This window comes from Suricata suricatta, chromosome 7, assembly GCF_006229205.1.
Source record: "Suricata suricatta isolate VVHF042 chromosome 7, meerkat_22Aug2017_6uvM2_HiC, whole genome shotgun sequence".
NCBI classification, from domain to species: domain Eukaryota; kingdom Metazoa; phylum Chordata; class Mammalia; order Carnivora; family Herpestidae; genus Suricata; species Suricata suricatta.
The window spans coordinates 93,473,013-93,499,935 of NC_043706.1; the positions used below are offsets into that span (position 1 = coordinate 93,473,013).

General features: G+C 39.8%; 1 protein-coding gene across 1 annotated transcript in view; it reads left to right on the top strand.

Annotated features, from left to right (window-relative positions):
* AFG1L (AFG1 like ATPase) overlaps window positions 1-23,885 on the top strand; it is a 202,071-nt gene extending 178,186 nt beyond the window's left edge. The window contains exons 12-14 of the mRNA XM_029944048.1: window positions 17,544-17,684; window positions 20,903-21,016; window positions 23,514-23,885. Of these exons, the coding sequence (XP_029799908.1) occupies window positions 17,544-17,684; window positions 20,903-21,016; window positions 23,514-23,642 (384 nt within the window). The 3' untranslated portion in view covers window positions 23,643-23,885. The remainder of the gene's footprint in view (window positions 1-17,543; window positions 17,685-20,902; window positions 21,017-23,513) is intronic.
* The last annotated feature ends 3,038 nt before the right edge of the window (window positions 23,886-26,923 follow it).

The window sequence follows — 26,923 nt, forward strand, 5'->3', positions numbered from 1 at the left end:
AAAGTGAAAGTTTGACTTCTTCTTGAAATTTTAGCAAAGAAATTGAAACTACAAAAAACAAAACAAACCCAAATGGAAATTCTAAAACTAAAAGTTGAGAATTCTAGACATAAAATTTTTAAAGTTTATTGTACTTAATACCAAATCATAGAAGAAAGTAGAGTCAGTGAACTCATAGATAAATAGAAATTATGCCATGACCTGAAAAACAGAAATGTTAAGGGGGGAAAAAAACAAAACCTCATGACATAAACTATATCAAAAACAAACTGTATCATTGGAGTTCTAGAAGGAAAAGAGAAAATGGGGTGGAAATTTTTTTTTGGAGAAATAATAGCTGCAGTTTTTCCAAATTTAAGAAAAGATGTAAATTTACAGATCCCAGAAGCTCAACAAATCCCCAGCAGATACAAAGAAAATCACTCCTAGGAACATCATAGTCAAATTGTTGAAAACCAAAGATAAAGAAAATTTCAAAGCAGCCAGGGGCACAACTGTATGATTGAAGACTTCCTATCAAGAAGCCAAATAATGCAATATCCTCTTTAAACTACTGAAAGGAAAAAATCACCCAACAATCAAGAATTGTTTTTTCAGACAGCTTAAGGACCTGGCTGGAATTTAGATAGTATGTAGGAGAGTGGTATGCACTCAGGCAGAATAGGTTGAAGTTGGTATAAAGGGGCTTGCATATCAGGTGGTAGAGTTTGAATTAGAACCTTTAGGGGCACCTGGGTGGCTCAGGTGGTTAAGCGCCCAACTTCGGCTCACGTCTTGATCTTACAGTCTGTGGGTTCAAGCCCTGTGTTGAGCTCCGTGCTGACAGCTCAGAACCTGGAGCCTGTCTTTGGATTCTGTGTCTCTCTCTCTCTCTCTGCCCCTTCCCCACTCATTCTCTGTATTTCTTTCTCAAAATAAAATAAAGACATAAAAAATTTTTTGAATTAGAACCTTCATCAGTTAAAAAAACCTTAAAAAAATTTTTTTAATGTTTTATTTATTTTTGAGACAGAGAGAGACAGACCATGAGCAGGGAGGGGCAGAGAGAGAGGGAGACACAGAGTCAGAAGCAGGCTCCAGGCTCTGAGCTGTCAGCACAGAACCTAATGCGGGGCTTGAACCCACAAACGTGAGATCATGCCCTTAGCCGAAGTCAGAGGCTTAACCGACTGAGCCACCCAGGCGCCCCCCCCCCCAAACCTTTTTATTCTTTAACAGATCTGTATTGGATAATCTGGCAAAGTTATATAAGATTGGCACTACTGCTACCAAATACGGAGCCTTTGTGAGCATTAGATAAAGCTCCCCAAGAGATGCATGGAGCTAAGTGAGCAAATCATGCCTTTATGTGCCCCTTCCTCTGGATTGATGCTACCCCCTCATGAGGGTCTGTGGCTTGGAATACAGAACATGGATTGAATCTCTGCTCCCAGTTGCCCCCCTAAAATGGTATGCATGATAGATTGGAAAGAACAAGATGAATATGAAGGAAATATGTAGAGAGGTCTCAGGGCCAAGGACATGCCACCTAGGGCTCTGAGGTTTTCAGTTTGGATGACCAGAGAAATGGTAGGATCCTTGACAAATACCTGATGTAAGAGAAGGGGACTTAACAACTGGAAATCTAAGACTGAAGATAGACATCTGGAAGTCATTTAGAGAGATGTGTTCGTTTGAAGTTGAAAGGAGTCCATGATATCATCTGAACTAACATTGAAAAAGGAAGGTATGAAGGGTGTGGATGGGATTGGAAAATCTTCCCATGGGATTTAGTGGAAGGAAACGCAGTCAGGGTCCTAGTACAGCTCAATCAATGGGACATTAGAAACAACTAAAATCTCCCGCCATTTCTTGGAGAATTTTTTTAAATGGAAGTAATTTACCAGATTGGTAACATCTTGGGATTTGGAGGTTACTATGTAAAATGTCTTGATAGATAGATAGAAAGATAGATATAGATAACAAGCCTCTACTCTTAATCTAATCCTACAGTTTTCCAGCCTTCATATATGTGGAAAAACTCTGAAATGTAAATTATTCTTCACATTTACATGGAGATACAAAAATTATCATATGTACCCTTCCCCCCAGTTTTATTGAGAAATAATTGACATATCAACCATATAAGGTTTAAGGTGTGCAGCATGATGATTTGATTTATATATATTGTGAAATGTGATTACCCATAATAGGTTTAGTTAACATCCATCATTTCATATAGATAAGAAAAGGAAGAGTGATTGTCTCATAACTGAAAGTTTGCACCTTTTAACCACCTTCCTCCATTCCCCTTCCAGCTCCCTGCCTTTGGTAGCCACAAATCTGATCTCTTTGTCTATGAGTTTGGTGTTTTTTGTTTTTTGGATTCCACATATAAGTGAGTTTAAGTTAGTTAACTAACAAACTTAAAAGAGGAACTATTGTTTAGTATCTAAAGCTCTTACGTTTTATTTCCCTGATTCTCTTTTGCTTCCTATATAATTAAAGCAAACCAAATAACAAAATAAGCTTTAAAAAGAAATAGAAAAAGAATAATTTAGGCATGTATTTATTTATAGCAAAAAGTATTACAGATACACACATAGACTCACAAATAGAATTATGTAGATTTTTTTAAAAAGCAGGGCAAAGAGAAAATAGAGAATAATTAAGTTAAAAGGAAAGTTAGTATATATAAATCCATATCGTAAACTTCTACAAGGTTCTTACACTGAACAATTATATCAGCTGTGGGCTTCTCCCAAAGAGGGGGAAAGATGTTCAATAAGTTAGAAGACAGAAAATTACTCAGGAGAAGTGAAGCTCTTTCTGGCGCTTGGGCCAGTAGGGGCTTCTAAAAGATGCCAGCAGACTGCTTGCCACCACTGTTCCTGCTGTAAATATACGTTTGTATCATACAGATTCTTATATATAAGCTGGCGCCCTAATGACAAAGTACTGTTCAATGAAACTGGCGCTGTAAGAGGTCAAAAATGCCTTATAAGTAAGTTTTTCTATTTATTATCAGGCTTGATCCAGAGAAATTGTTTAGAAATTGGATAAATGCTTGGAGGTTGGATAGACTCATGTTCAAACCTTTCATGAATGTTGTATATTTTAATAAAAGTTGAGCAGCAGATAATTCAAGGTTTGAAGCATTTAGCCCTTTGAGTATCTAACAGCACAGAGAGGCATTCAGCTTTGCTCTAATTAACTTTTTAGTGTCTTTAGAATATGAATTAGCATTTTTCACCAAGTATTTCCATGATTTTGAAGCAGAAGAGTGGGAGGAAGAATATTTCTTTGATATCCATTTCTTTTCCAACTGTGATTAGGCTTTTTAAGTAAGTCTGTGAGGATTATGGAGAGTCCGTGAACTCTCAAAAGAAAAGCAAAACAAAATAACAAAATCTCTGCATTTGTAAGACTTTAACAGGTTCAGAAGTCATCATCCTCAAATTTAAAATAAGTTACTTGCAGGTGCCTGGGTGGCTCAGTTGTTATACATCTGATTTCGGCTTAGGTCATGATCTTGGGTGAGCACAAACCCCTCTTTGGGTAAAAACATGAACCCTGCCTCGGGTGAGCCCTGCTTCTCTCTCTCTTTCTTTCTCTCTTCTCTCTCTCTCTCTCTCTCTCTCTCTGTCCCTCGCTCACTTGCGCCCCTCCCTCAAAAATAAAATAAAATAAGTTACTTGCTCTTCTAAGTCCTCATCTTGCTTTTTAGTGTCTTAAAAGCCACTTTTTATGTCTCCTTCCTTTGATTTCCAAAGGAAGGAGTTTACACTGATGAACCTTTCTTTTCAAATGCACGTTTAGAACCAGTAGCAACAGTATAGAACCTCATTTAGCGGTAATCTTTCAAAATTCTTCTGGGTAGATCTCAAAGTCAGGCAAATTTAGAAGTCTTTTTTCCATCAGAGATGTAGCAAATACTGCCCTCTACCGAGGCGATGCTCAGGATGGCTTGGCTATGTTAGTGATCAAGTGCTCGTCTTACATTACTGATTTCAATGAATTTGGTAGAATCATGTTGTTACTAATTGCTTCATCATTATGATAGACATTGTATTCAAAAATAGAAAACAGGAGGAATGAAACATATTTCAGCCTTGGCCACATACACTTATTACCTCTGTCGTCTGCACAAACAGATGTAATGTCTGAGGCATTAATAATAATTTAAAATTTTCTGTTTGCTTTAAACTAATGAATAAAATCTTTTTACCAGTGGGAAATTAGAAGGGGGTTGTTACAATATTGTTTTAATAAGTGAGTTTGTAAAACGATTCTAGTAATAGTTGGGCTATTTTTCTTCTCCCACCAATATTTTTTTCAGTGTCTTCTGGATTGCTAATATCTAGCCATTGCTATTTAGTCATTTCAAAGAACTCGCTGTTTATGCAGCTGAAATAAGTTTTCTCTCATTCTTTATGATTTTAATGGGTTAATTATATATGGTTAATTATCAGCATAGGACCATTAAATACCTTCTAACCAAAAACTCCTTTTAAAACCTAACCAATGAAATTTTTATACACACATGTACATTTGTATACAGAATGTTTTTGAAAAGTGTCAGATTGTGTTCCTAGCCATAGAGAATATGGGTTCTCTTACTAGGCTAAGTGTTCAATAGAATGCATTGTTTGGCTAACTTGTATAGTTCCCATTTTTCTAGAACATGGTTTGCTTAGGATTGGCTTGAAGCTAAACAAATTTTAGAAGCCATAGGAAATAAAACCTAGTAATCCAAAGTGCACCCATGGCTTCTTATAAAATCTGAAGTTCAAGGGCACCTGAATGACTCACTTGGTGGCTTTTGATCTCAGGGTTGTGAGTTTGAACCCCACATTGGGTGTAGGATTATTTTTTTAAAAATCTAAAGCTTAAATCTCTCAGTATCTTATCTCAGAAATTGTAGACACCGTGAGAACTAGTAGGACGAGGGTGAAAAAAATCTCACAGTGAAGCTAGATTCTAGGAAAAATGAGCCAAGGTCTGTGAAGGAGGCTGTGAAGGCTCATTCCATCAGCCTTAAAAACCAAAGAAGTGGCCCTGTTCTTCATGGACTCAAGGCTGCTTTCTGACGGTATAGTTAAGTTGAAAACTTAACCTGAACAAAACACTTGAGCAGGACTTTCTAATTCCAGAAGTATTTAGCATGTTTCTGAGCAGAGAGATCTGAGCTACACTAATTAATTCCTTTGGCATGGTTGAACCCAGTTTACCCACTTCTAAAAGGAGCAAACTCGAATCCCCTCAAGTCTTAGATGTCTGTTAAACAGTTGAACACTCCATCTGAATCAGATGCCCGCTCATCGTTTAACAAATTATAGTCTGGTTTACTCAATCACAGGTGGTTAGTATAATCCATTCCAATAATTCTTTCCATGGAGATTCTTCTGTCATTTATGTATTTCCTTGGAGCTGTACTGATGCTTATATTCAATGGTGCTTGTTAATAACGATGATGATGCTAATGATTTCCTAATTTTTCATATTCTTCCAACTCTGTGTTTTTCACTTATCTCCATGGTTTTCATTTTGGTTGTCTGTGCTACAGGCTATAAATCAGACATTTTTGTGGCAGTTGTTGGGGTTTATATTTCCTAAATGAACTGGAAGTATTCCTGGGAATACACCCAGCCCAATGCTTTTCATCTAGTAGGCACTCAATAGGTCTGATTTAATGTGGTTTGTGTTTAAGAAAGTTGTCAGTTCTAGAGTCTCCAGAGTTAGATACTTCCAGAATTTGGAGATTTATTATTACATACAGAAAGCTAGTCGAGTCAGGGTGAGGAAAGAGTGCAGTCACCTCTGGCTTGCCACATTGATTTTTTGTTGTTGTTGAGCCATTGTTAGTATACACTCTATTAAAAATGACACACACAACCCCAAAAGAGCACTGCATTAGCCCATTATTATATAGAGGGGATAGAGAGTTTCCTAAAGTTCTGGTAGATTTGGGTAGAACTAGCCTGCCTGCCATGGAGGAAGTCCTGCAGTAAAACTGGTCCTTGGTACACCAGAGAACACTCTCTGAAGGAGAGTGTGTAAGAGATGGTAGTATTTTCTGGAATACTGAACTGTTCCCAGTAGTGGATATTAGGGACTTCATATAAATGGGATTTCTCATATTAAGGTGCCATATTACCAGTCTTGGGAAATTATGTGCTCTACAAATACACACATTTCAGTGCTTTTTTTTTTTCTAATTATTATCGTTATTGATTTGGTGCATATAGTTGTTTTAACAAATTCATATGATATTTGTAGTTTGTTTTGAAAAGAATGCATTCATCCTAATTAAAGTGTTTTTTCCCTGTTAAAAAGCACTTTTTTAAAGATATGATGTATTGTCATTTCTGTATACACAAAGCAAGATGCCACGCATACTTGTGTAATGAGGGCTATCAGGGTAACACTACAAGGAATTTATAAAGAGGAGACTATACAGATAGAGAGTAACCCTTAGGACAATATAATCTAGACAGCGCTTGAAATAATAATCGTCTACTTGAGCTGAAATAATGGTGGCAGAACAAGCATTAGCCAGGCAGAGAAAAAAGAAACTCAAGCTGACAGCTCATTCGTGTGTGCTCAAGTGGATCAACCGCTCATGGCAGGGCAGAAGGCAGCCTGGTGGTAACGCTCGTGCATTTCACACTGGCGTGGCTTTGAGAAAATCCCTGCTCCTGGCACCAAGGTCAGAGCGAAGCAGACAGCTGTGCCATTTCTCATACAGGAGAAAGAAGACAGCAGGCAAGCTCTTTATTCCTAAAAGTTTTTTAGAAAAACTGTGCTACATATAATCCAGCTGTATACTCCCAGCAATTAAGAAAAACAAATGCTCTTTGCAAACCCATTATAGATTTAAAGTTCTTTAGGTTTTCATCAGGTTTCCACAGAAACAAAGAGTTTGAAACAATAGTCGAGAATGCACAAACCATCGAATAAGTGGATTTTAATTGTTTCTGTTTAGAAAATTATTCAGATAGCCAGCCACATCAAAGACTATTAAACTTTTTAATTGCTCAGGTAGAAAGATGGAGAGTGCCATCATTATCTATCATAAGCAGAATCTGCATTAGATAATGCTACTTGAATTTTGAGCTAGAATAACATACTCAAGGATGCTACTAACTGAAGTAGCATTTAGTACTCGAAAATAATCATATGCTTTAATTATTCATAGGACACAATGCATGAATTTACAATACTAATTATGGCTTCAAAAGATGTCTTACGCTATGGTTTACTTACATAAGAGGATCAACTAATGCAAACAGAAGTACAAATACTTACAACTGCTATGGAGACCATGTGCATGCAGTTTTGTGGTATGTTAGGTCAAAAGAGTAGAGAAATGTATCTTTGTGTTTTTCCAAGTGTTTGTAAGATTTAGTACAAAACTTGTATTTGTTTAGCATTCAGTAGTTACCATTGGTTCTGAAGAAGACTTGGTGATAATGTGTTTACTTGCTCACTGGGCTCGTCTTGTGCAAGATCCTGGCCCCTGGCCTGTTCGGTGCTGTAGACATTTGGGTGGACAAGATAGTAGTGACCCTGCTGGGCCTGCCAGTCTTGTACAGGGGAGGAAGTGAGGGGGGCAAGTGCAGCTTTGAATAGATTCGTAACTCCTCAAGCTCTTCGGTACGTGCATTTGTGGTAACTGTTTTACACATTCGCTCTTCATGATTATTAGGGAAGATGGAGGATTAGAGAGCTGAAAAGCAAAAACAAAGAGTCCACTTTGCAATCAGTAAACATCTTCAGCCTTGTTTTCCATCATCATTCTGTTTTTACTCTTTGTCATAATGTATTTTGTTTCCCATTTGGAAAATACAGAAATATCTAAAAAATAAAGAAGATCATAAAATATTATAAAATATAGAACTCTAATTCTATTACTATCTATAACAGTTGTTAGCATTTTTATGTATTTATTTAGCCTTTTCCTACATATATATTTTGAGCAAAATATAAAATATACCTTAGTATATTTACTAAGTATACAAAATATACCTTAGAATAATTATAATTTTGAATTATGCTTTTTTCACTTAGCTTTTTAGCATAAGCATGTGTCTATGTCATAAAATGTTTCATAAACAATATTTGTTGGCAATATGTTCCATTATATCAACATGCCATAATTTATTGAGCCTTTTTTCTGTTGTTTTATTTTAAAGTTGCTTTTAGTTCACATAGTTATAAATAATCCTGTATGTAGCCTTTGGGTGAATTTCTGATCACTTCCTGTAGATTGATTTCTAGAAACAGAATGACTGGGTCAAGCTGATGACTTCTTTTAGGGCTTTTAACAGAATCCAATAAAATTTTTTGGAGCATCTAAACTAATTTACTCTCTTAGCAGCAATGGATGTCTGATTACCTACTTGCCAACACTGAGTAATATAACTTATTTTTCTTTGCAAAATTGCCTTGTGAAAAATGAGATATCATTCTTATTTTGTCTTTCTTTGGTTACTGGTGAGCTTGACCAGATTTTTTATTTGTTTATTAGCCTCTTCAACTTTGCTTTTTGGTCCAGGAATTATGTATTCATGTCCTTTGTCCGTTTTTCTGTTGGAATGCTCTTACAATTTTAGTTTCATTGCAGTCAGTCCTTATCTCTCCCAATTGCCTTTTCCATGCCAGTTTGTTTTCTCTTTGTGACTTTGTGTTTTTTTTTTATTGGCCCGTGTCTTCTGGTATTCTGTTGGGATGCAACATAATTTTCTAGCTTTTTTCCTTCTAGTTCTGGTATATAGTTAATCACCAAGTTTTATTTTTAGACATTAAGTTCTATGCTATACCATAAAAATCCCAGAATTAAGAAAAATAAATGAACATAAAATAAATGACAGTATGTGTCTTTACATATCCTTGTCAGTTATGTAAGACCAGTCTTGCTACAGAAGCTAGACATATTTTTCCACATGTGCTGGACTTGCTAAGGACTTTGAAAATATGAGCTTTCCCTAGTAACTCTCTCTGTAGCAAGTATAGTGTTCCAGTTAGCTATTGCTACATCACAAATCACCCCCAAAATTCAGTGGCTTAAAAAAATAAACATTTATTATTGCTCTCTAATCTACAGGATTAGCCGGGAAGTTCTTCTGATATATTTTGGTTCACTTTTGCATCTGCAGTCAGCTTTGCCGATCTTGGTTGGGTTTTCTCATCTACTGTGGGCAGGTGGGGCCAGCAGGCTGGAGGCTGACCTAGGCTGCTTTCTCAGCTTAGACAGTTGGCTCTCCTTCGTATGTTCTCTCCTTCATCAGCAGGCCAGTCCAACTGTTGCAGCAGAGTGAGCAGAAGTGTGCAAAGGCTCTTGAGACCTAAGCTCAGAACTAGAAAATTGTGACTTTCACCTCATTCCATTGGTCATGGTAAATACAAGTCAGACTGAAAAGTTGGACAGACAGATGTCAAGACATGGGAGAGATGGATAGTCACAATCCAGAGTGTAGACAAGGAGGCTAGAACAATTTGAACCATTATCATAATTAGACTACCCCACACAGGTATTCTTCATTTCTCTAAAAATATTTTAAATGGGTTTAAAATGATAAGTTTTTAAGAGAATTTTTAAGTTGCATTTGAATGGCCCAAGCACATTTAAATATTGAATACTGTGGGCAGTGGGGGTGAGTAGTCCTGTGGCAACATACCACTTGAGGGGTGCACAGGACTGGATGAGACAGTTTGTGAGCATCTGTGTGTTTCGATGAAAGGATTTACTAAATTTCTGTTATATAATCAGAAAAAAATAAACAGAGATATTTAAAATACATCATATATTAAATTTGAACAAAACTTTAAAATCTTTTCAAGTTTGTGGGGCTCCTGGGTGGCTCAATCAGTTAAGCATCTGACTTTGGCTCAGGTCATGACCTCACGGTTCGTGGGTTCGAGCCCCGTGTTGGGCTCTGTGCTGACAGCTCAGTGCCTGGAGCCTGTCTTTGGATTCTATGTCTCCCTCTCTCTCTGATCCTCCCCTGCTCATGCTGTCTCTCTCTCTCTCAAAAATAAATAATAACAAAAATTTAAAAAAATAAGTAAAATATTTTCAAGTTTGTAATGAGAAAAGTTGCCTCCATTAACATAATTTTTTAAAAATCAGCTTTGATTTAAAATGGCTAAGCATAGTTCCTTATTAAAATTTTTTCATGATAACCTGAAGAAAACTTGAAGAGAAACTTTTGGTAGTTACGTCTTGTGTTAAGAAGAATCGTTATCCACCTAGGAAATGTAATAAAGTCTTTCACTTCCAATAATGTGGGCTCTGTCATAATTTTCTCCAATCTCATCAGATGAGGAAGGAAGATGGATGAAATAAGAATTAGGATAGGCTAGCTGCTGAAACAACTCCAAATCTCAGAGGCTGAACAAATGAACACGTATTTCTTGCTCATATCACCATCCAGTGGACGTTGGCCGGGACACTGCTCCATGTGCTCCTTCATGGAACCAGGCTTTGTCCCTGTTGGCCTTCCTCCCCTCCTTTGAGTCCTCAGAGCCCTCTGTTCAGCATGCAGATGAGTAAAGGCAGTGAGGATTCCATGGGCCACATCTGGAAGCCATGCAGATCACTTTTTCTTAAAATTCCACTGGCCTGAACCTCATCACGTGGCCACATCTAAATGTAAGAGTCATACTCTAGCTGTGTGCCCAGGAAGATGAGGAAAACATGGATAGCAGTGCGTGCTAGCAATCTTCTTTAAACAACAACAACCACGAACTGAGTTGAACTGAGCTTACTTTCGGCAGCCTCACTGGGTCAGTGGGAGAAAAGTCAGAGTTTAGGACCAGCCCAGGATGGGGACCTAGTAAACTGTCCCCCATTTTGGAAGGAACCTTGAAGGACCGCATGCTAGGAATAAGTGTGAACCAGAGGCCACCTAGCTCTCTCATGCACTTGAGTCAAATTCAGTGAGCCGAGTGACTCAGAATACTTCAAGCCTCGAACTTGGCTTTATTCCTATGAGTGTTTTTGATTTTAAAGATAAAATCTAATATACAAAGGTAAGCAAAACATATGAGGAGACAAGACACTGTGGATGTGAACAAGCAAAAAGAATGAATGATAAAATTAGGAACTCCAGATATTGGAATTTTACCCCTATTTTATTTTTATTTTGTTTTATTTTATTTTTTAATTTTAAATGTTTATTTTTAAGAGAGAGAGAGAGACACAGTGCAAACAGGGAAGGGGCAGAGAGAGAGGGAAACACAGAATCCAAAGCAGGCTCCAGGCTCCAAGCTGTCAGCACAGAGCCTGACATGGGGCTCGAATTCATGAACCACGAGATCATGACCTGAGCCGAGGTTGGATGCTTAACCAACTAAGCCACCCAGGCACCCCTGAGTCCCTATTTTAACAACTAAGCTTACATATTCAAAGCTTTTTTAATAGGCTTGGAAATTTAAGTGTAGGGATCTAGAGACTATAAAAAGATACATCAGCTTTGGAAAGAACCAATAGAAATTTTAGACCTGTAAAGTACAATAACCCAAACAACTCAATGGATGAATTTAAAAACAAAGAAGCCACAACTAAGGAGAAATACAGTGGACTAGAATATGGGTCAGAGGAAGCTATACACAGTGAACTGAAAAAAGGAAAATACAAAATAAAGGAAAAAAGCAATGGAGAATATGAAGTTTAACTTTGGTTCCCTTAGAGTACCAGAAGGAGAAGGAAGAGAATGGAGCAGAGGGAATGTACCTTACAGATGGACTGGATGTTGTCTGACATTGTGGAGAAAAGGAATACAGCACACTCATCATAGGTCTTGCTCAAATTAAGACAGGATATAAATGGGAGTATGTCAATGTGGGCCGTGACATGGATTTTGACATCACTAGGCCTTTGATCAGGGAACTCTGGTGCTTGGCGGCAGGAGCTTAACGTGAGCTGTTGGGAGATGTGGCCATTCACCTCATCCCCTCTCTCTGGTTTTCCAAGTGTGAAGAACATAACTATACAACTGAAGTCAAATTTCACCCCAAGTATGAAATCCCTTATCCTTTTGCCAGATATAAAGGGGAAAATATATGTTCACACTTATGTTTTATTTTCATTTTAAATGTCCCTGAAAAAATTCTACTTCCATAGATGAAGAAAACTTTGGGGAAAAAATGTCTGTGAAAAAACTGATATTATGATCTCACACATAGGAGATAGGATATAAGATTCCCATTATAGGGGTGCCTGGGTGGCTCAGTCAGTTAAGCCTCCGGCTTCGGCTCAGGTCAGATCTCACGTTCGTGGGTTCGAGCCCCGCGTCAGGCTCTGTGCTGACAGCTAGCTCAGAGCCTGGAGCCTGCTTCCGGTTCTGTGTCTCCTTCTCTCTCTGCCCCTCCCCCTCTCATGCTCTGTATCAAAAATAAATAAAACATTAAAAAAATTAAAAAAAAAAGATTCCCATTATAAAAAAATGACCCCCCCAAAAAGTATTATTATATTTGCTTTTTAAAAGTAACCCAAATTCATGGGGCGAGAGTGGGAGGAGATCAAAAAAATATAACAAAATTCATCTTTGATTCCACCACCCAAAGATAACCACTGTTAACATTTTGATCAGTATCTTCTTAGACCTTTCCTACATACATTCTAGGATATACAACAAAGGCTTGCCTTGGGAATGGGGAGTTTGGGCCAACTAAAAAGAAAAGGATTTTTCTTTTTTTGTAAATGGTTCAGTTATTTTGAAGACAATTGGGTATAAAAGAAGGAATAAGCCTGCTCCTCGGACTGTGTTGTGTTTTATTCACACATTCATTTACTAATTCATTCAGCAAGTATTAAGCCCTTCCTGTGTGCCAGGGTGCCAAGTGCTGGTGGTAGGAGCTCTTCATTCTGTGAGCCCGGGGCCTTCCCACACCTGTAGTGCTAATGGCATTACCAAAAAAGTGGGAGGGGGCGGGCCTGAGACAGGTGCTGTTGTTGTCATCTGTAAATATGACTTCGTGGAGAGCTAATGAGCCTGGCTGGCGGAGACCCCAGCTTTGACCTCCAGAGTGCAAAGGCAGAAGCAGAATGGCCAAACTATTCACTTGCTTAGGCTCCCTGGGCTCATGAGCTCAGGAGGTTGTTTGATAGTTACTAGAAGCGTAGCTGCTGTTCATTATGTATCTATTGTATGCCGCATTGGTACTGTGCAGAAACCGCTTCACTTGCTTTTCACATGGCCTCTTTAAATTAATAACTAACATTCATGGAGCACTTTCTATGTGACAGCCACTGTTCGAAGATTTTACATGCGGTCAGTACTGCAAAGCTTCAGGACAAACCTATGAGCCATGTCCTGCTATGATCCCCAGTTTACAGATGAGGAAATGGAGGTTCAGAGAGACTTGCTCAAGGTTGCATGACTGGAAGCGACCGATGATTCCAAAGCATAAAGCATGTTTTTGCCTCAACTTTAACTTATTAATGAAAAATCACATTTCTGAGTACTAAGAAAACCTCAATCTCTCACCAAAAACAATCCTGAAAGTTTATCACTTCTTGGATACTTCAACATCCAATCCACTATAAGGAAACATTCTTTAAATAATTACTAGAGATTTCACATTTTAGATTAATATTAATCTAACATTGGAGCTGACAGATTTCCTAGGTTAACGATGTCCTCCTTTAATTAATACATGTTTTATTTATTTATTTATTATTTTTTCATGTTTATTTATTTATTTATTTATTTATTTATTTTTGAAAGAGAAATAGAGACAGAGACAGAGAATGCCAAGGAGGCCCCACACAGTCAGCACAGAGCCTGACTCAGGGCTTGAACTCAGGAACCGTGAGATCATGACCTGAACCAAAATCAAGAGTTGGGTGCTTAACTGATTGAGTCACCCAGGTGCCTTACTTCTTATGCTTTTTTTCTGCTTTCTCTTTTTAGTGTTTATTTTTTTTATTTTTGAGAGAGACGGAGTGCGAGTGGGGGAGGGGTAGAGAGAGAGAGACAGAAACACAGAATCTGAAGCAGGTTCCAGACTCTGAGCTGATAGCACGGAGCCCAAGGTGGGACTCGAATTCACAAACTGAATTCATGAACCAGAAGTTGGAAGCTTAATTGAACTGAGCCACCCAGGCACCCCTCTTTTTATGCTTTTTTAAAGAAAATAATATTGTTATCTCTCTGTAGCCTAAGTTGGGATTTCTTTGACAATGAATAATCCTTACTAGTTTTAATGTTTTTGTTGTGGGGTGGTAAAATAATACATAATGTAAATTTTGCCTTTTTTTTTTTTTCCATTTAACCATTTTTAAGAGTGCAATTCAGTGGCATTAAGTCTGTTCATGCTGTTGTGCAGCCCCCAGCACGGTCCATCTCCAGAACTCTTTCATCTTCCCAGACTGAAACTCAGCATCTGTGAAATAGTAACTCCCCATTATGGTTCCCCCAACCCCCCAGTCACCATTGTTTTTAAAGGAGATAGACAACTGTATAAAGCTTAATTTTCTTTTCATGAATGAGCACGTAATTTTTTAGGGATCTGATACTTGCTAATATAACAGCAAATGCAGAACCTACTGACAAAGGTATATAATTTGTAAAAATAGCTGAGTGGGCAGAATTCTGATTTTCAGTTGCCCTAGGCACTCCAATGCACTTCTGATGATGATTTTCCTTGGGCATGTAGTTATACTGATAGAAATCACATCCGTGCATAAGAACGAGTTTAATTATACATAACTACATACCTAAGATGAGGTTTTACATTTTTTACATATACTTTCTGATTTACAAAAGATGAGACATAAATTCTCACTGATCTTAAAAAAGTAGTGTGTGTCACCCTCAGAGCTTGAGTGTCTTACCTTATGAGTTACGTGTTTTATCTTGCCTTCGCCCTCCCCTTTTAGGGAATTAATTGTTTTCCTTACTGGGGATTCCGCAGTCTCATTTGGTCCCTGCTGTGACTCTGAGGACTGGCAACTGCACAAAGACTGATTGAGGGGTTTGGGTGTAGTCAGCGGTGGAGCAAAGCTAACTGGTGCTCTTCAGAATGCCACTTTACATCCTCAACTCATCTGTATTGAGCCTAATCATTTGAGCTCAAAATAATAAAAATAAAAAGCAGCCAAAGTGATTTGAGTGCTAATGTATGCCCCAAGCACTGTGGTAAACGCTTTGCCTATATTATTTTGTGCAATCTTCACAATCCTGTGAGACAGGAATCAAACTCCCATTTTACAGGTGGGAAAACTAAAGGAAGAGAACCACTGGGTGGTTCAGTCAGTTAAGCCTCTGACTCTCGATCTCAGCTCAGGTCATGATCTCGCAGTTCCTGAGAGCAAGCCCACACTCTAGGCTCTGCCCTAACAGCATGAAGCCTGCTTGGGATTCTCTCTCTCCCCCTCTCTCTCTGCCCCTCCCCCATTTGCTCACTCTCAAGCTCTCTCTCTCAAAATAAACATTAAAAAAAAAAAAAACTAAAGGAAGAGAAAGATTATGTAACTTGGCAAAGGTGCACAGTTAATAAGTAACAGACTGAGTGTTCACTCCTGATTCCTAACAACAGGCTTGACAGCAGGGTTCCCTGAAAGACAGCCAAGGTTAAACAAACAAACAAACCCCACACTGGAGTCTCTATGTGGCCAAGTGCATGGGAGAGTCTTAGCCAAGGCCAGGCACTGGGTCTGGAGGTGAAGGCTGACCAGCCACGGAGGGAAATGGGAAAGGCAAGGGCCCCCTCTTCCAGCCTGTTTGATACCTGGTTGGTGAGAGGAGATGGGGAGATGGGACGCCCCTAAACAGATTTCCAGAGGAGCCAGGCCATTCTTTGTGCCCGGTCTCCAGTCGTGTGCCCCTTTGCTCAAGGTCTCATAATTGCTGCACCCCTTTTTTTTTAAGTTTATTCATTTATTTTTGGGAGAGTTAGAGAAAGCATGAGCGGGGAAGGGATAGAGAAGGAGGGGTGGGGAGGGGGAGAGAGAGAGAGACAATCCCAGGCAGGCTCCGCACTGTCAGCGCAGAGCTCAACTCGGGGCTCAGATCTCATGAACTGTGAAATCGTGACCTGAGCCGAAGTCAGACACTCAGCTGACTGAGCCGCCCAGGCACCCCAATGGCTGCATCCTTCTTAGATGCTGCTCTCCCTTGAGGGAACCACTTCCCCAGGGCTTCACTCTCTGCTTTACTCTCCCCTCCGCACACTTCCACGAGAGGGCTGCTTTCCTGAGTGTGACTGGATTCAGCTAGATCGCTAGGAGAGTGTAGGCTTGAATGGGCTCTGCAGTGGAAATGACTTTCTCCCCTCCTCACAAATCCCTAATTCTCCCAGCAACATAGTCATACCTATACTTCTGGAAGAAGTTTTGATGCAAAGACTCCCCAAGTGAGGGAGAGGTTTTTGGACAGGGCAGAGATGGATTCTGGCTCAAATTGAGGAGGCACTGCCACCTGGGTCCCAGGGATGGGTCCTGGTGATGCAGGGGCTTTCAGAGGCCCCTCAGAGTAGCTCCTGGCTCACTCAGGCCCTGGTCCTGTCCCATTCCAACCTGGCCAGAAACAGTCACACACACACAGCTTAACATGAAGAGACGTAACACTTCCTGGGAATGTTTCTATCCCAAAGAATGTGTTTGCAGATCATTTTCATGATTCTCATGAGCTAAATTCATGTTTCAGGAGCAAGTGCCTTACATTATAGGTGGAGCCTTTGTGGATAATTTTGTGAGATGCGAGTGTTGTGCCCTCCTCCCATCAAGAGGGAGCATGCTGCACCAACTTCTGCTCAAGGTCTCGCTCTGCTTCTGGTCAGGAAACTCTCTGGTATCTCCTGTAGAAGCTGGCAGAGTTCACTATCTTGCACCTGAACACTTGTACTGGAAATTAAATGGAAATTTTTTCCTGATGATTTCTTTTTTTAATTTGTTAATGTTTATTTATTTTTGAGAGAGAAACAGAGCACAAGCACAAGGGAAGGAACAGAGAGAGAGGGAGACACAGAATCTAAAGCAGGCTCCAGGCTGTGAGCTGTCAGCACAGCCCAACGTGGGGCTGGAACTCACGAGCTGTGAAATCACGACCTGAGCTGAAGTTGGATGCTTCACTGACTGAGCCACCCAGGCAACCCATTTTCTGATGATTTCATGCTGAAACATAGTCTGCATTTCAAAATGTTGACATAGAGGTGGCATGCCAGTGTGAGATAGCCCCATTTAGTGGTAGTGACAGTTTGTGGTTGAGCCATAAGAAGGATTCGTTGGGACATGTTTACAGTATGTCATAGAAATGTAAAAAATTGAAGGCTAGGTTTAGGACAGGGACCTACAAGCTACCAACTGAGGCAGCTCAAGATTCTTTCACTCCCCATCACACTCATGTCCTCTCTCTTGCCCCTTTCCTCCATCACTATTACAGTTTTTGTAGATACTGTTCTTAGCCTGCTGTGAAAACCACTCCATTTATTTGGTCAGGTTACCCCAAACCACCCCCCAGATCAGACCATCACCAGAAAAGGAGGTGTTTTCAAATTAAGCCAGGACAACCAGAATTGGCTTTAATTTTCTAGTCTTTGTTTCATTTTAATTACAGCCACTTGGAGCCAGTGACTATCTGGAATTAGCAAAGAATTTTGATACAGTATTTTTACGAAACATTCCACAATTTACGCTGGCAAAGAGGACGCAAGCTCGAAGATTCATAACTCTCATTGATAACTTCTATGATTTCAAGGTAAGGATGTAGTGCATCTTCTCAAGACTAAACATTTTGGACTGTGGGCTGGAATCCTGGTTTACTCTTTGTGCCTCAGTGTCCTCATCTGCAAATTGGGGATAATAGGATTTACCTCAGAGGATTGTTGTTGAGGGCAAAATAAGCTCATCCATTAAAAGCATTTAAAGTGATGTTTGGTACAAACCCAATGCTATATAAATAGCATTAGTAGTAGCATTGTAATACTTCCATCATAAGATAACTGTGATGTTAATGATTCCATCCTTCACCGAGACGTATCATGCGCTCTATGTCTAACAGAATGCCTTACCTTGATCGAGTGCTCAGTGGATTCATTTGTTGCATGACTACATGATTTGACTGAAAAAATGATGAATGAACAAATGAATGAGTGATTAAGGGACCCTCCTTTGTATTGGAGTTCTCTCTCTCTAGGACCCAGAAACCCCAGTGACTGGCATTGCATCATCTTGTTTGTTTTAACTGTGTGTTTTTGCACACATGCGTTGTAGAGCCCTTGTCCGTTCATCAGAGGCAATACAGCCCACTGATTAAAGATTGGGTCTCGGGGCCAGGCTGTCTATCTGAGGACCATCTTCATCTCTTGAGCTCCAGTTGCCTTCTAGAAAAAGGGGGTTAATGATGGTACTCATAGTTGTTATGAGGAATTAAACTCGAATATTGTGTGGCATATAGTAAGCTTTCAGTGAAGGTGAGCCACTATTGATAGTATTTATCTGCAAGTAAATATCTGCATATATCTGTAAGTAAAGTATAAGTACAACTTCAAAACAGAGTTAAATGTTATTCTTCTGCTAGTTATACTTTTTCTCCTTATTCCTTGTATGGAAATAGATAGAGCAGTGATCCTAAAATTGAAGGGATTTTGAGGACAGGAGGAAAGTACCATAATCCAGTGGGAGGGAGAGGTGAGATTTTAATGTGTCATTAATCCATTCATTCAGCAGCCTTTCTCATGCCAAGCACAGTGCTGAATGCTAGAAATTCCAGGTGAAGCCAGGTCCAGTGCCTGCCTTCATCGAGCTTGTAGTCTAATGTCAGAGAAACATTAATCAGATATCTGCAGAACTCAGTGTAAGTTCACCACTGAGGGCTGATCTCTTGGTAGGAGAGAGAGGAGTATGGTGCTCTGAGGGTCTGGGGAAGAGAAGACTGATCTTTGGAGGTCGGGGGTAGGGTGGACATAGGGAAGTCCTGCTGTGGACCGCCTACATCAGAATCCTCTGGGCCACCTAAGACCCACATTCCAGAGCCCACTCTGCCCCCAGCCTAGCTAATGAGCCCTAATAACAGAGCTGTTTATCTGCAGGTTCACAAGCTCCTCAACCACTCCTTATAAATGCTAAGAAATGATGGCTAGACTTCGGTACAGGTTGAAAAGGGGCCACCCATCAGGGGGCATGTTTGCAGCTTGCGGCAAAGGCCCTGTGGTGGGCTTGAGCACAAAGGGCAAACCAGCCTGGCTCAGGCGCAGTGCTGAGAGGACTCTGCCACAGTGAGTGACCTCAAAATGTGCCACACACTCCCATGGGGCCGCCATACACATGCTCAGGTAGGCAGGGGAGGGAGGAAGCTAGGGGATCACTTCTGTCTTGTCTTCTATGTCACTGATCCAGATACTCTGCTCTGAAAGAATCACGTGGGGTCCAGCATGGAGGGAGTGAGCCTGGAGGTGGCCCTCTGTCTTTTGAGGGTAATGCTTCAAGAAGAAAGTGGTAGAGGGACATTCGTAGGTGATTCTTAGAGTAGGAGCATTGATAAACTCTTACTTGTTCATGTTTCAACTAGGAATACCTTAAGGAAGACATATGCGTCCCTCCCCCCAAAGTCCTATCTCACCCCCACTGTTTCACTTCTTAATTAATGAGAAGGAAGATTTTCTGAGGCGATATGATGACATACCAGAACCACTCTCCTAACATTTGCTTTACCTGTATATCACACATGTAGAGCTGATATTCTTTTTTTAGGAAATTGTTGAAATTCTCTTATTTCAGAAGTTGGGAGCATTAAACAGACATTATTCTAGAATGTATTCATGGAAATTTGTGAAATAAGGGTATTCTTGTCTCAAAAATGACAGACGTGTCATTTGTGATTAAAAAGAATTTATAAGAGGAGGAGGTAGAAGGCCATCTGGAAATGGAAAAACTAGTCCCAGATGTCAATACGTTATTTTAAAATATTGGCATAGGTTAAATGATTTTTTAAAGGATAGCTGTGAATCCTGAAAACAAATTCAGGACTTGTTAACCATCGAGAAGAGTGTATATTATCTTTAAACTAGTAGACATAGCATTTATAAAGATATAAAAGCTGTTTCCAATATATGATCACATATGCACACTCAAACACTTGTGTGATCAACAAATATTAATGTCAAGGTTAGTCTTTTTGAAGAGTGTCTTGGTGTAGGATGCTGATATAAATGTAGGTTCTAGAAATTCAGGGTGTACTTATTTTTTTTTAAATAGTTTATTGTCAAATTGGTTTACATACAACACCCAGTGCTCTTCCCCATAAGTGTAGGGTGTACTTAGAGTAGCAATGCATTGAACTTAGCAGTCACCTCTGCCAGTGGCAACTTTGATGCACACAGAGACAGGTTCCAACCAGTCGGGTGTAGATGTCAACCTCGAGGTGTGATGGACAGACCACTGGACTTGTACAGGGAGACCTGAGCTGGCATCACGAAAACCTTTGTTCACTACTTTATAGGATATTACAAGCTGTATGGAAATATTTGGAAAAGTACTATGCAGTTTAAAGATATCACTTTAAAGAAACACCAACTATTAGGAAGAATATGTACATTTTATTTATTTTATTTTATTTTATTTTATTTTTTTTTAATGTTTTATTTTTATTTTTGATACAGAGAGAGACAGAGCATGAGAGGGGGAGGGGCAGAGAGAGAAGGGGACACAGAACTGGAAGCAGGCTCCAGGCTCTGAGCTAGCTGTCTGCACAGAGCCTGACGCGGGGCTCGAACCCACGAACGTGAGATCTGACCTGAGTCGAAGCCGGAGGCTTAACCGACTGAGCCACCCAGGTGCCCCGAATATGTACATTTTAAAAGCAAACATCTAAACTCTCTGTAATGACAAACAGAATTTTATTTTGTGAGAGATTTGTTCTTACTTTCAACTTGTGAAATGTAAGGAGCCATACCATTTCCTCCTCCTCTCTTTCAGGTGCGCATAATTTGTTCTGCATCGACTCCTATACCGAGCTTATTTTTGCATCAACATCATGACAGTGAGCTGGAGCATAGCAGAATACTGATGGATGATTTGGGGCTGAGCCAGGTAGGCGATATTAACATAATCTCTTTTTATTATAAAACAGCCTAATTGTTTTGGGTTTTATATTGCGGCTACATTTTGAAGAAGGAATGCAATATGTATTTAACTATTGATTTGCTGCTTTCTTCTAAAGCCTTTATAGCAGATTTTTTCTCAATATCACTAAAGTAGAGAATAGAATCTTAGGGTGGAAGGAATCTTCATGATCATTTTTTGCATATCATGAAAACAAAGACCAGAGAAGTGGGCCAGTGGGCATGTGGTCACTGCTGACTGATGGCCGGCAGGCCAGAGCTGGACACCAGGGCGACTGTGTTCGGTGCCAGGTTCATTCTGCTACACCGTGCTGCCTTGTGTAGACATTCTTCATGTCTACTGGACTTGTAGAGTCCAAGATACAGTACCCAGGCATGCGAGCTGGCTCTTCCAGGACCATGGAGTGCCTGGCAAGACCCTTGGCTTAAAAAGAAATCCATTTTTCTTCTGCCAACCTCCATTCCGTAAACCTTTATGGAGCATCTGTGGTGCTGGGCTCTAGGGACATGTCGTAGAGAACCAGCCAGTGCTGTCCCAGTTCTCCTCGAGCTTGGGGTCTGGTGATTCACCCCAGGCCAAGCAGAAAGGCTTTTACATTTCCTTCTTTTGAACATTGAAATATTAGTCAATTGAAATATTAGTCAAGGGGCACCTGGGTGGCTCAGTCGGTTAAGTGTCTGACTTCGGGTCAGGTCATGATCTCACAGTCCGTGGGTTTGAACCCCGCATTGGACTTTGTGCTAACAGCTCAGAGCCTGGAGCCTGCTTCAGATTCTGTGTCTCCCTCTCTCTCTGCCCCTACCCTGTTCACTCTCTGTCTCTGTCTCTCAAAATAAAATAAAGACATAAAAAAAATTTTTTTTTTAATTTTAGTCAAAATTTTAAAGCTATCCATAAACAGTCTAAATATTAGTCAAAATTTTAAAGTTATCCATAAACAATAATCTCTAGAATGTGGGGAGCCGCATTCTTCCAACCCCAGAGGTGAAAGGTCATCTGTAATGAGGAAACAGCTCCTTACTGAGTAAAAATTATGCATTCTTAGGAGTTTGGGGACATGGAGCCTATAATTCATTAAAAAGTGAAGTTTCAGGGCACCTGGGTGGCTCAGTCGGTTAAGTGTCTGATTTCGGCTCAGGTCATGATCTCATGGTTCATGAGTTTGAGCCCCAGTGTTGAGCTCTGTGCTGACAGCTCAGAGCCTGCTTCAGATTCTGTGTTTCCATCTTTTTCTGCCCTCCCCCACCCATTCTCTGTCTCTGTCTTTCTTTCTCTCTCTCAGAAATAAACAAACATTAAGAAAAAAAAATTTTTTAAGTTTGAATATTTTTTTTAAAAAGTGAACTTTTGAAATATGACTGCTTACATCTATGTGTAGAAATAAATAGCGACTTGTAAGTCTGTATGCTAAGAATTTCAAAATGGAGGTGTCTCTAAGAACAATACATATATTCAAATAATCTCTTTCCCTGTTTGAAAAAATACACTGGAGATGCTATATCCTCTCAGTTTCTTAAGTTTTTTTAAATCATTGGCTCTTCAGTTTTTCTCCCTAGGATCAGAGTTCACACATAGGCCAAAGTAAGCTGAGCATGTCTATGTCCATGGCCAATAATCTCTGAGGAAATGAGGGCTTTGGACCACAGGGTTATGCAGTTTTGCAGTGGGTCGGCCTGAAATATGTGGACTAAGGAGTCCAGAAGTTTCCTCTGAAGAAATGTGGTAGAAACACCTGAGGAAAGAGACACAGTTTCTCTTTCTCACTTACTGGCCACAAGCCCATGTTGGTATCACCCATCCCAGGCTGTTTGCTGGCCGCAAAGAGGGAGCCCCAACTTAACCGTGGTTGGCGGCATGACAAGGCGGCTCTGCCTTCCCAAGGAGGCTCCCAGGCCCTCAGGGCCCTCTGTCAGCCGGTGAGGAAGAGACTCTGCTGGGGTTTGTCCTCAGGGCCTCTGGTCGGGAATGTGGCCCCGCCTGTGAGGCTTCAGAGGAGCGAGTCAGCCACTTTGGAACTTGCCAGAACTGCTGGTTTTTGATTACTTCCTTCTGGCATGCACTTTTGGAGAAGGAATTCTTTTTTGGTCTGACATGTCCTTTCTTTAGATTTTGCAGAAAACTTCCATTATGCAAAAACTTCCTTCATGCAAAAATGTTCATATTTGGATTTGGGGTATTGTTTCAGCTTTAATTAGTTTTCTTATGTTTTCCCTATCGTTTTCTCCCTGGGAATCTGTTCTGTCTATTGACTCTTGGCTTACATTAGTGGATTCTCTAGTTGAATTTTAGAGATTGTAGATGAAAAAAAAAGTGTATGGAACATTTTATTATCTAAACCTAAAAAGGTAAACTTAAAAGTTGTTTTAAACCTGTACTTAGTTGTGTAAATTTTTATCTGTGGTAGTTTTAATTGGTGCTGGGTTGTTTTTGTTTTGTTTTGCTTTGTTTTGTTTGTGGTAACCAGGACTCCGCAGAAGGACTCTCCATGTTTACTGGAGAAGAGGAAATCTTCGCGTTTCAGCGCACGATTTCCCGACTCACAGAAATGCAGACTGAGCAGTACTGGAACGAAGGAGACAGAAGCAAGAAGTAACCGTGGCTTTTTCATGAATAAAACTTCGGCAGATGATTACGGCAGGGAGAACTCTTCATTATGGGACTTGGAGGAATTGTTTTCTCATCACTGATTATGCACTTTGTCCTCTGGACCATTTTTATCTAAAATTACTCAAAGAAGTAGTGGATTTGTAAGTTAAAGCCATTTTTATGGGTTTATTTTTTGCCTATTTATTAGGCTTTATTTCTGCACCACAAAATTAAAATGATCACTCCTGAAGATTAATGTAGGACCAGACCTTTTGACTTCATATTAAGCTACTTGAATGAACCTTGAACACACAAACACACACACACACACACACAGTTACATGTGGTGTCATTCTGGAAATCTCTGAACTTTGGCTGCATTTTAGCCATATGATACAAACGCATCTTTTATGAGAGGGGGAAAAAAACCTACATTTTAATTCAAAGCCAAGAAACTTTCTACTCTTATTATAAACTAAAGAGAATAACATTTTAGAATATGGGCTTATACATGTGATTTTGGGGGGCCAAGAATGATACTAAATCTCCCAGGCCTTCAGGTTTCCTCACAACTGAGGATATGTTTTTTACCCTCTATCAAACTTGGCAGGCAGGACCACATCCTCAGTGGACACGAAGTTGCCTGAAAAAAAAAAAAAAACTGAGGATGATGATACTGTAGAATATGGAGCAAGGGTGTCAAATTCTAACTCACAGGCAGATCCCCCAAGTCTGACTGCCAGTAGTGGGACAGATGCTAGGAATAGGGGCTGGTGAGAGGTGTCAGGAGGGGACAGAGTCCTGAGCAGACTCCAGCTCATCTGACGCCAGCAGGACCCCCCTGGACTTGCCCACCGCTCATATGCATTTGCTCTGGCTGCCAAATGCCACTCCCCACCCTTGCCTCTGCTTCTGTGGTGAGAGGGACTTAACCATAAGTAGGGAGAAACACTTGATGAACTTACTTACATAAAATCTGACTTCATTGTTTTTTGTTGTCCTGCATTGAGGTCTTTCCTTCATTCATTCAAGTACAACCTGACTTGGCTAACTATTCTCACAGAAGGGATCTTGGTTGAGTCTATTAATAGACTCTAAATCCCTCTTCAAGAAAAAAAGAGAAAAGTAAAACTGAAATCTATAACATATTGTGAAAACCAAATACTTGGGTGGGAGTGGGCACAGTTCAAATGATTACGGTTGTCAACACAAGTAAGCCCTTTTGAATCTATTGAGTTTATAAGTTAATCTGTCCACATGAGTCCATTTTGGACATTAATAACTAAGTCAAGCAGATAGATGGATAGGGTACTCAAGTAAAGAGAGAGGTTTAAATCAAGTCTTCTGAAAATTAAATGTGGGTTTCAAAACATTAAAAAATTTTTTAATTGAAGCATAGTTGTCCCACAGGGTTACATTAGTTTCAAGTGGATAAGATCCCACAAATCTGTGCATTATGCTGTGCTCACAAGTATGGTTACCGTCCATCACCAGATAATGCTTTTACAGTACCATTGACTATATTCCCTGTGCTGTACCTTCTATCTCAGTGACTTATTCATTCCATAACTGGAAGCCTGTCTTTCCCCTTTCCCCTCACCCATTCTGCCCATCCTCCTAACCTCCTCTTTTCTGGAAACCTTAAGTTCTCTGTACTTATGGGTTTGTTTCTGCTTTTTGTTTGTTTGGTTGGTTTTTTAGATTCCACATGTGAGTGAAATCATATGATATTTGCCCTTATCTGTCTGAGTCATTTCACTGGCATAATACCCTCTAGGTCCACCCATGTTGTCGCAAATGGAAAGGTCTCATCCCTCTTTACAGCTAAGTATAAAAATTTCTTCATTGAAGTGAAACAAAAAGAGTTCAAAAACAGGTCAAATAGGTTAAGAGGGACAAAGGTGGGATATAACCACTGTGTGCCAGATTAATTGCTAGATATTTATATTATTTAATAAAAAATTTAGCCTAGAGAGTTATATAATCATCCCTATTTATAGATAGGAACCAAGGCTTGGAACAGTTAAATAGCTGGACCTAAGAGTCACAACTACGAAACTCACATACTATACTTTATACCACACTACCTCTATGAAAAAGAGATTATTTTTAATACTGATTTTTTAAAAAAAATTCAGTGAAGATGAATTTACAACAGATCCATTGCTTTGAATTCTATAAACATAAAATGTGTAACTTGTTTCTATCAACCTTAGCTTTTTGCTTTTCACATTTCTTTGGCAATTATACTGTTCCTTAATAAAAAGACCATATGAGCGGATGAATAAAGAGACAGATAGCCAGCCTGACTGATAGAGGAACTGTCTCAGAGGGGGTGGGTGTGTGTGAAATAGTCCCTACTCAAATTCTGTTGTAAAAGTTCAGTTGAGGTCAAGTATTTGGAATTAGAATTTCGTTTTTCCATGGAAACAATGGATGTGATGTTAAGGCCCTGACTCACCGCACAGAAGCCCACGGAATTCTCCGCGTAACTGCCTCATAATTTTGGTACTAAAGAACTTAAACTTATAAATGTTGTTTCTGTAGGGCAAATTGTAGTTCAGATTCCACCTGAGTACCTGGATGTGTCTCCACCTCTGTCCCATCTGCTATGCTCCACCTCCTCCAGGCCTGATGGGATAGGCCACAGCGAAGGGGCTGTCCAACTTGGGCTGTCCTGGAGAGGAGGGGGTTCCATGGTGGCCGGAAACGGCACATCTTTATCCCCAACTACTCTCCACAGAGTCTGTTTCATAAACAGCCTGCAGGAAAAAGAAACAAGTCTTAAAGAATAGCTGTCACCAAAAAGAAAAAAAAGGTGTTACCAGGAAACAATATGGTACTAAAAAAAAATTTATGCCAAAATGAGACATGAAAAACAATCTTTCGATTGAAAAGCAGTGTTTTAATTCATTTGTTTTTCTTGTAAATCCTGTCCCTATTACATTCTCAATGTTCCAGTCTTTCTCCCTGGGATTGCATAAAGCAAATGTTCTCTCTCTCTCTCTGTCTCTCTGTCTCTCTTTCTCTAATGCTTTAACTTGATCCTTGAAGATGGAGATCTGACTGGAGTATTGCTGTGGAACCCAACCACATACCCAGAAACTCAGACCGAGGAAATCTTTATAGTCAGGAAAATACGGGGCGCCGTCTGCAATGATCACTAATTTCCAAACTTAAAAGCAATCAAGTAGAGAAAAAGGACCACTTTTCTTTAAAAAAGAGAAAGAAAAATCTGATCGTTGCATTTTTCTTGAACTGCCTTGGCAGTGGATAGGCTTATTTGCT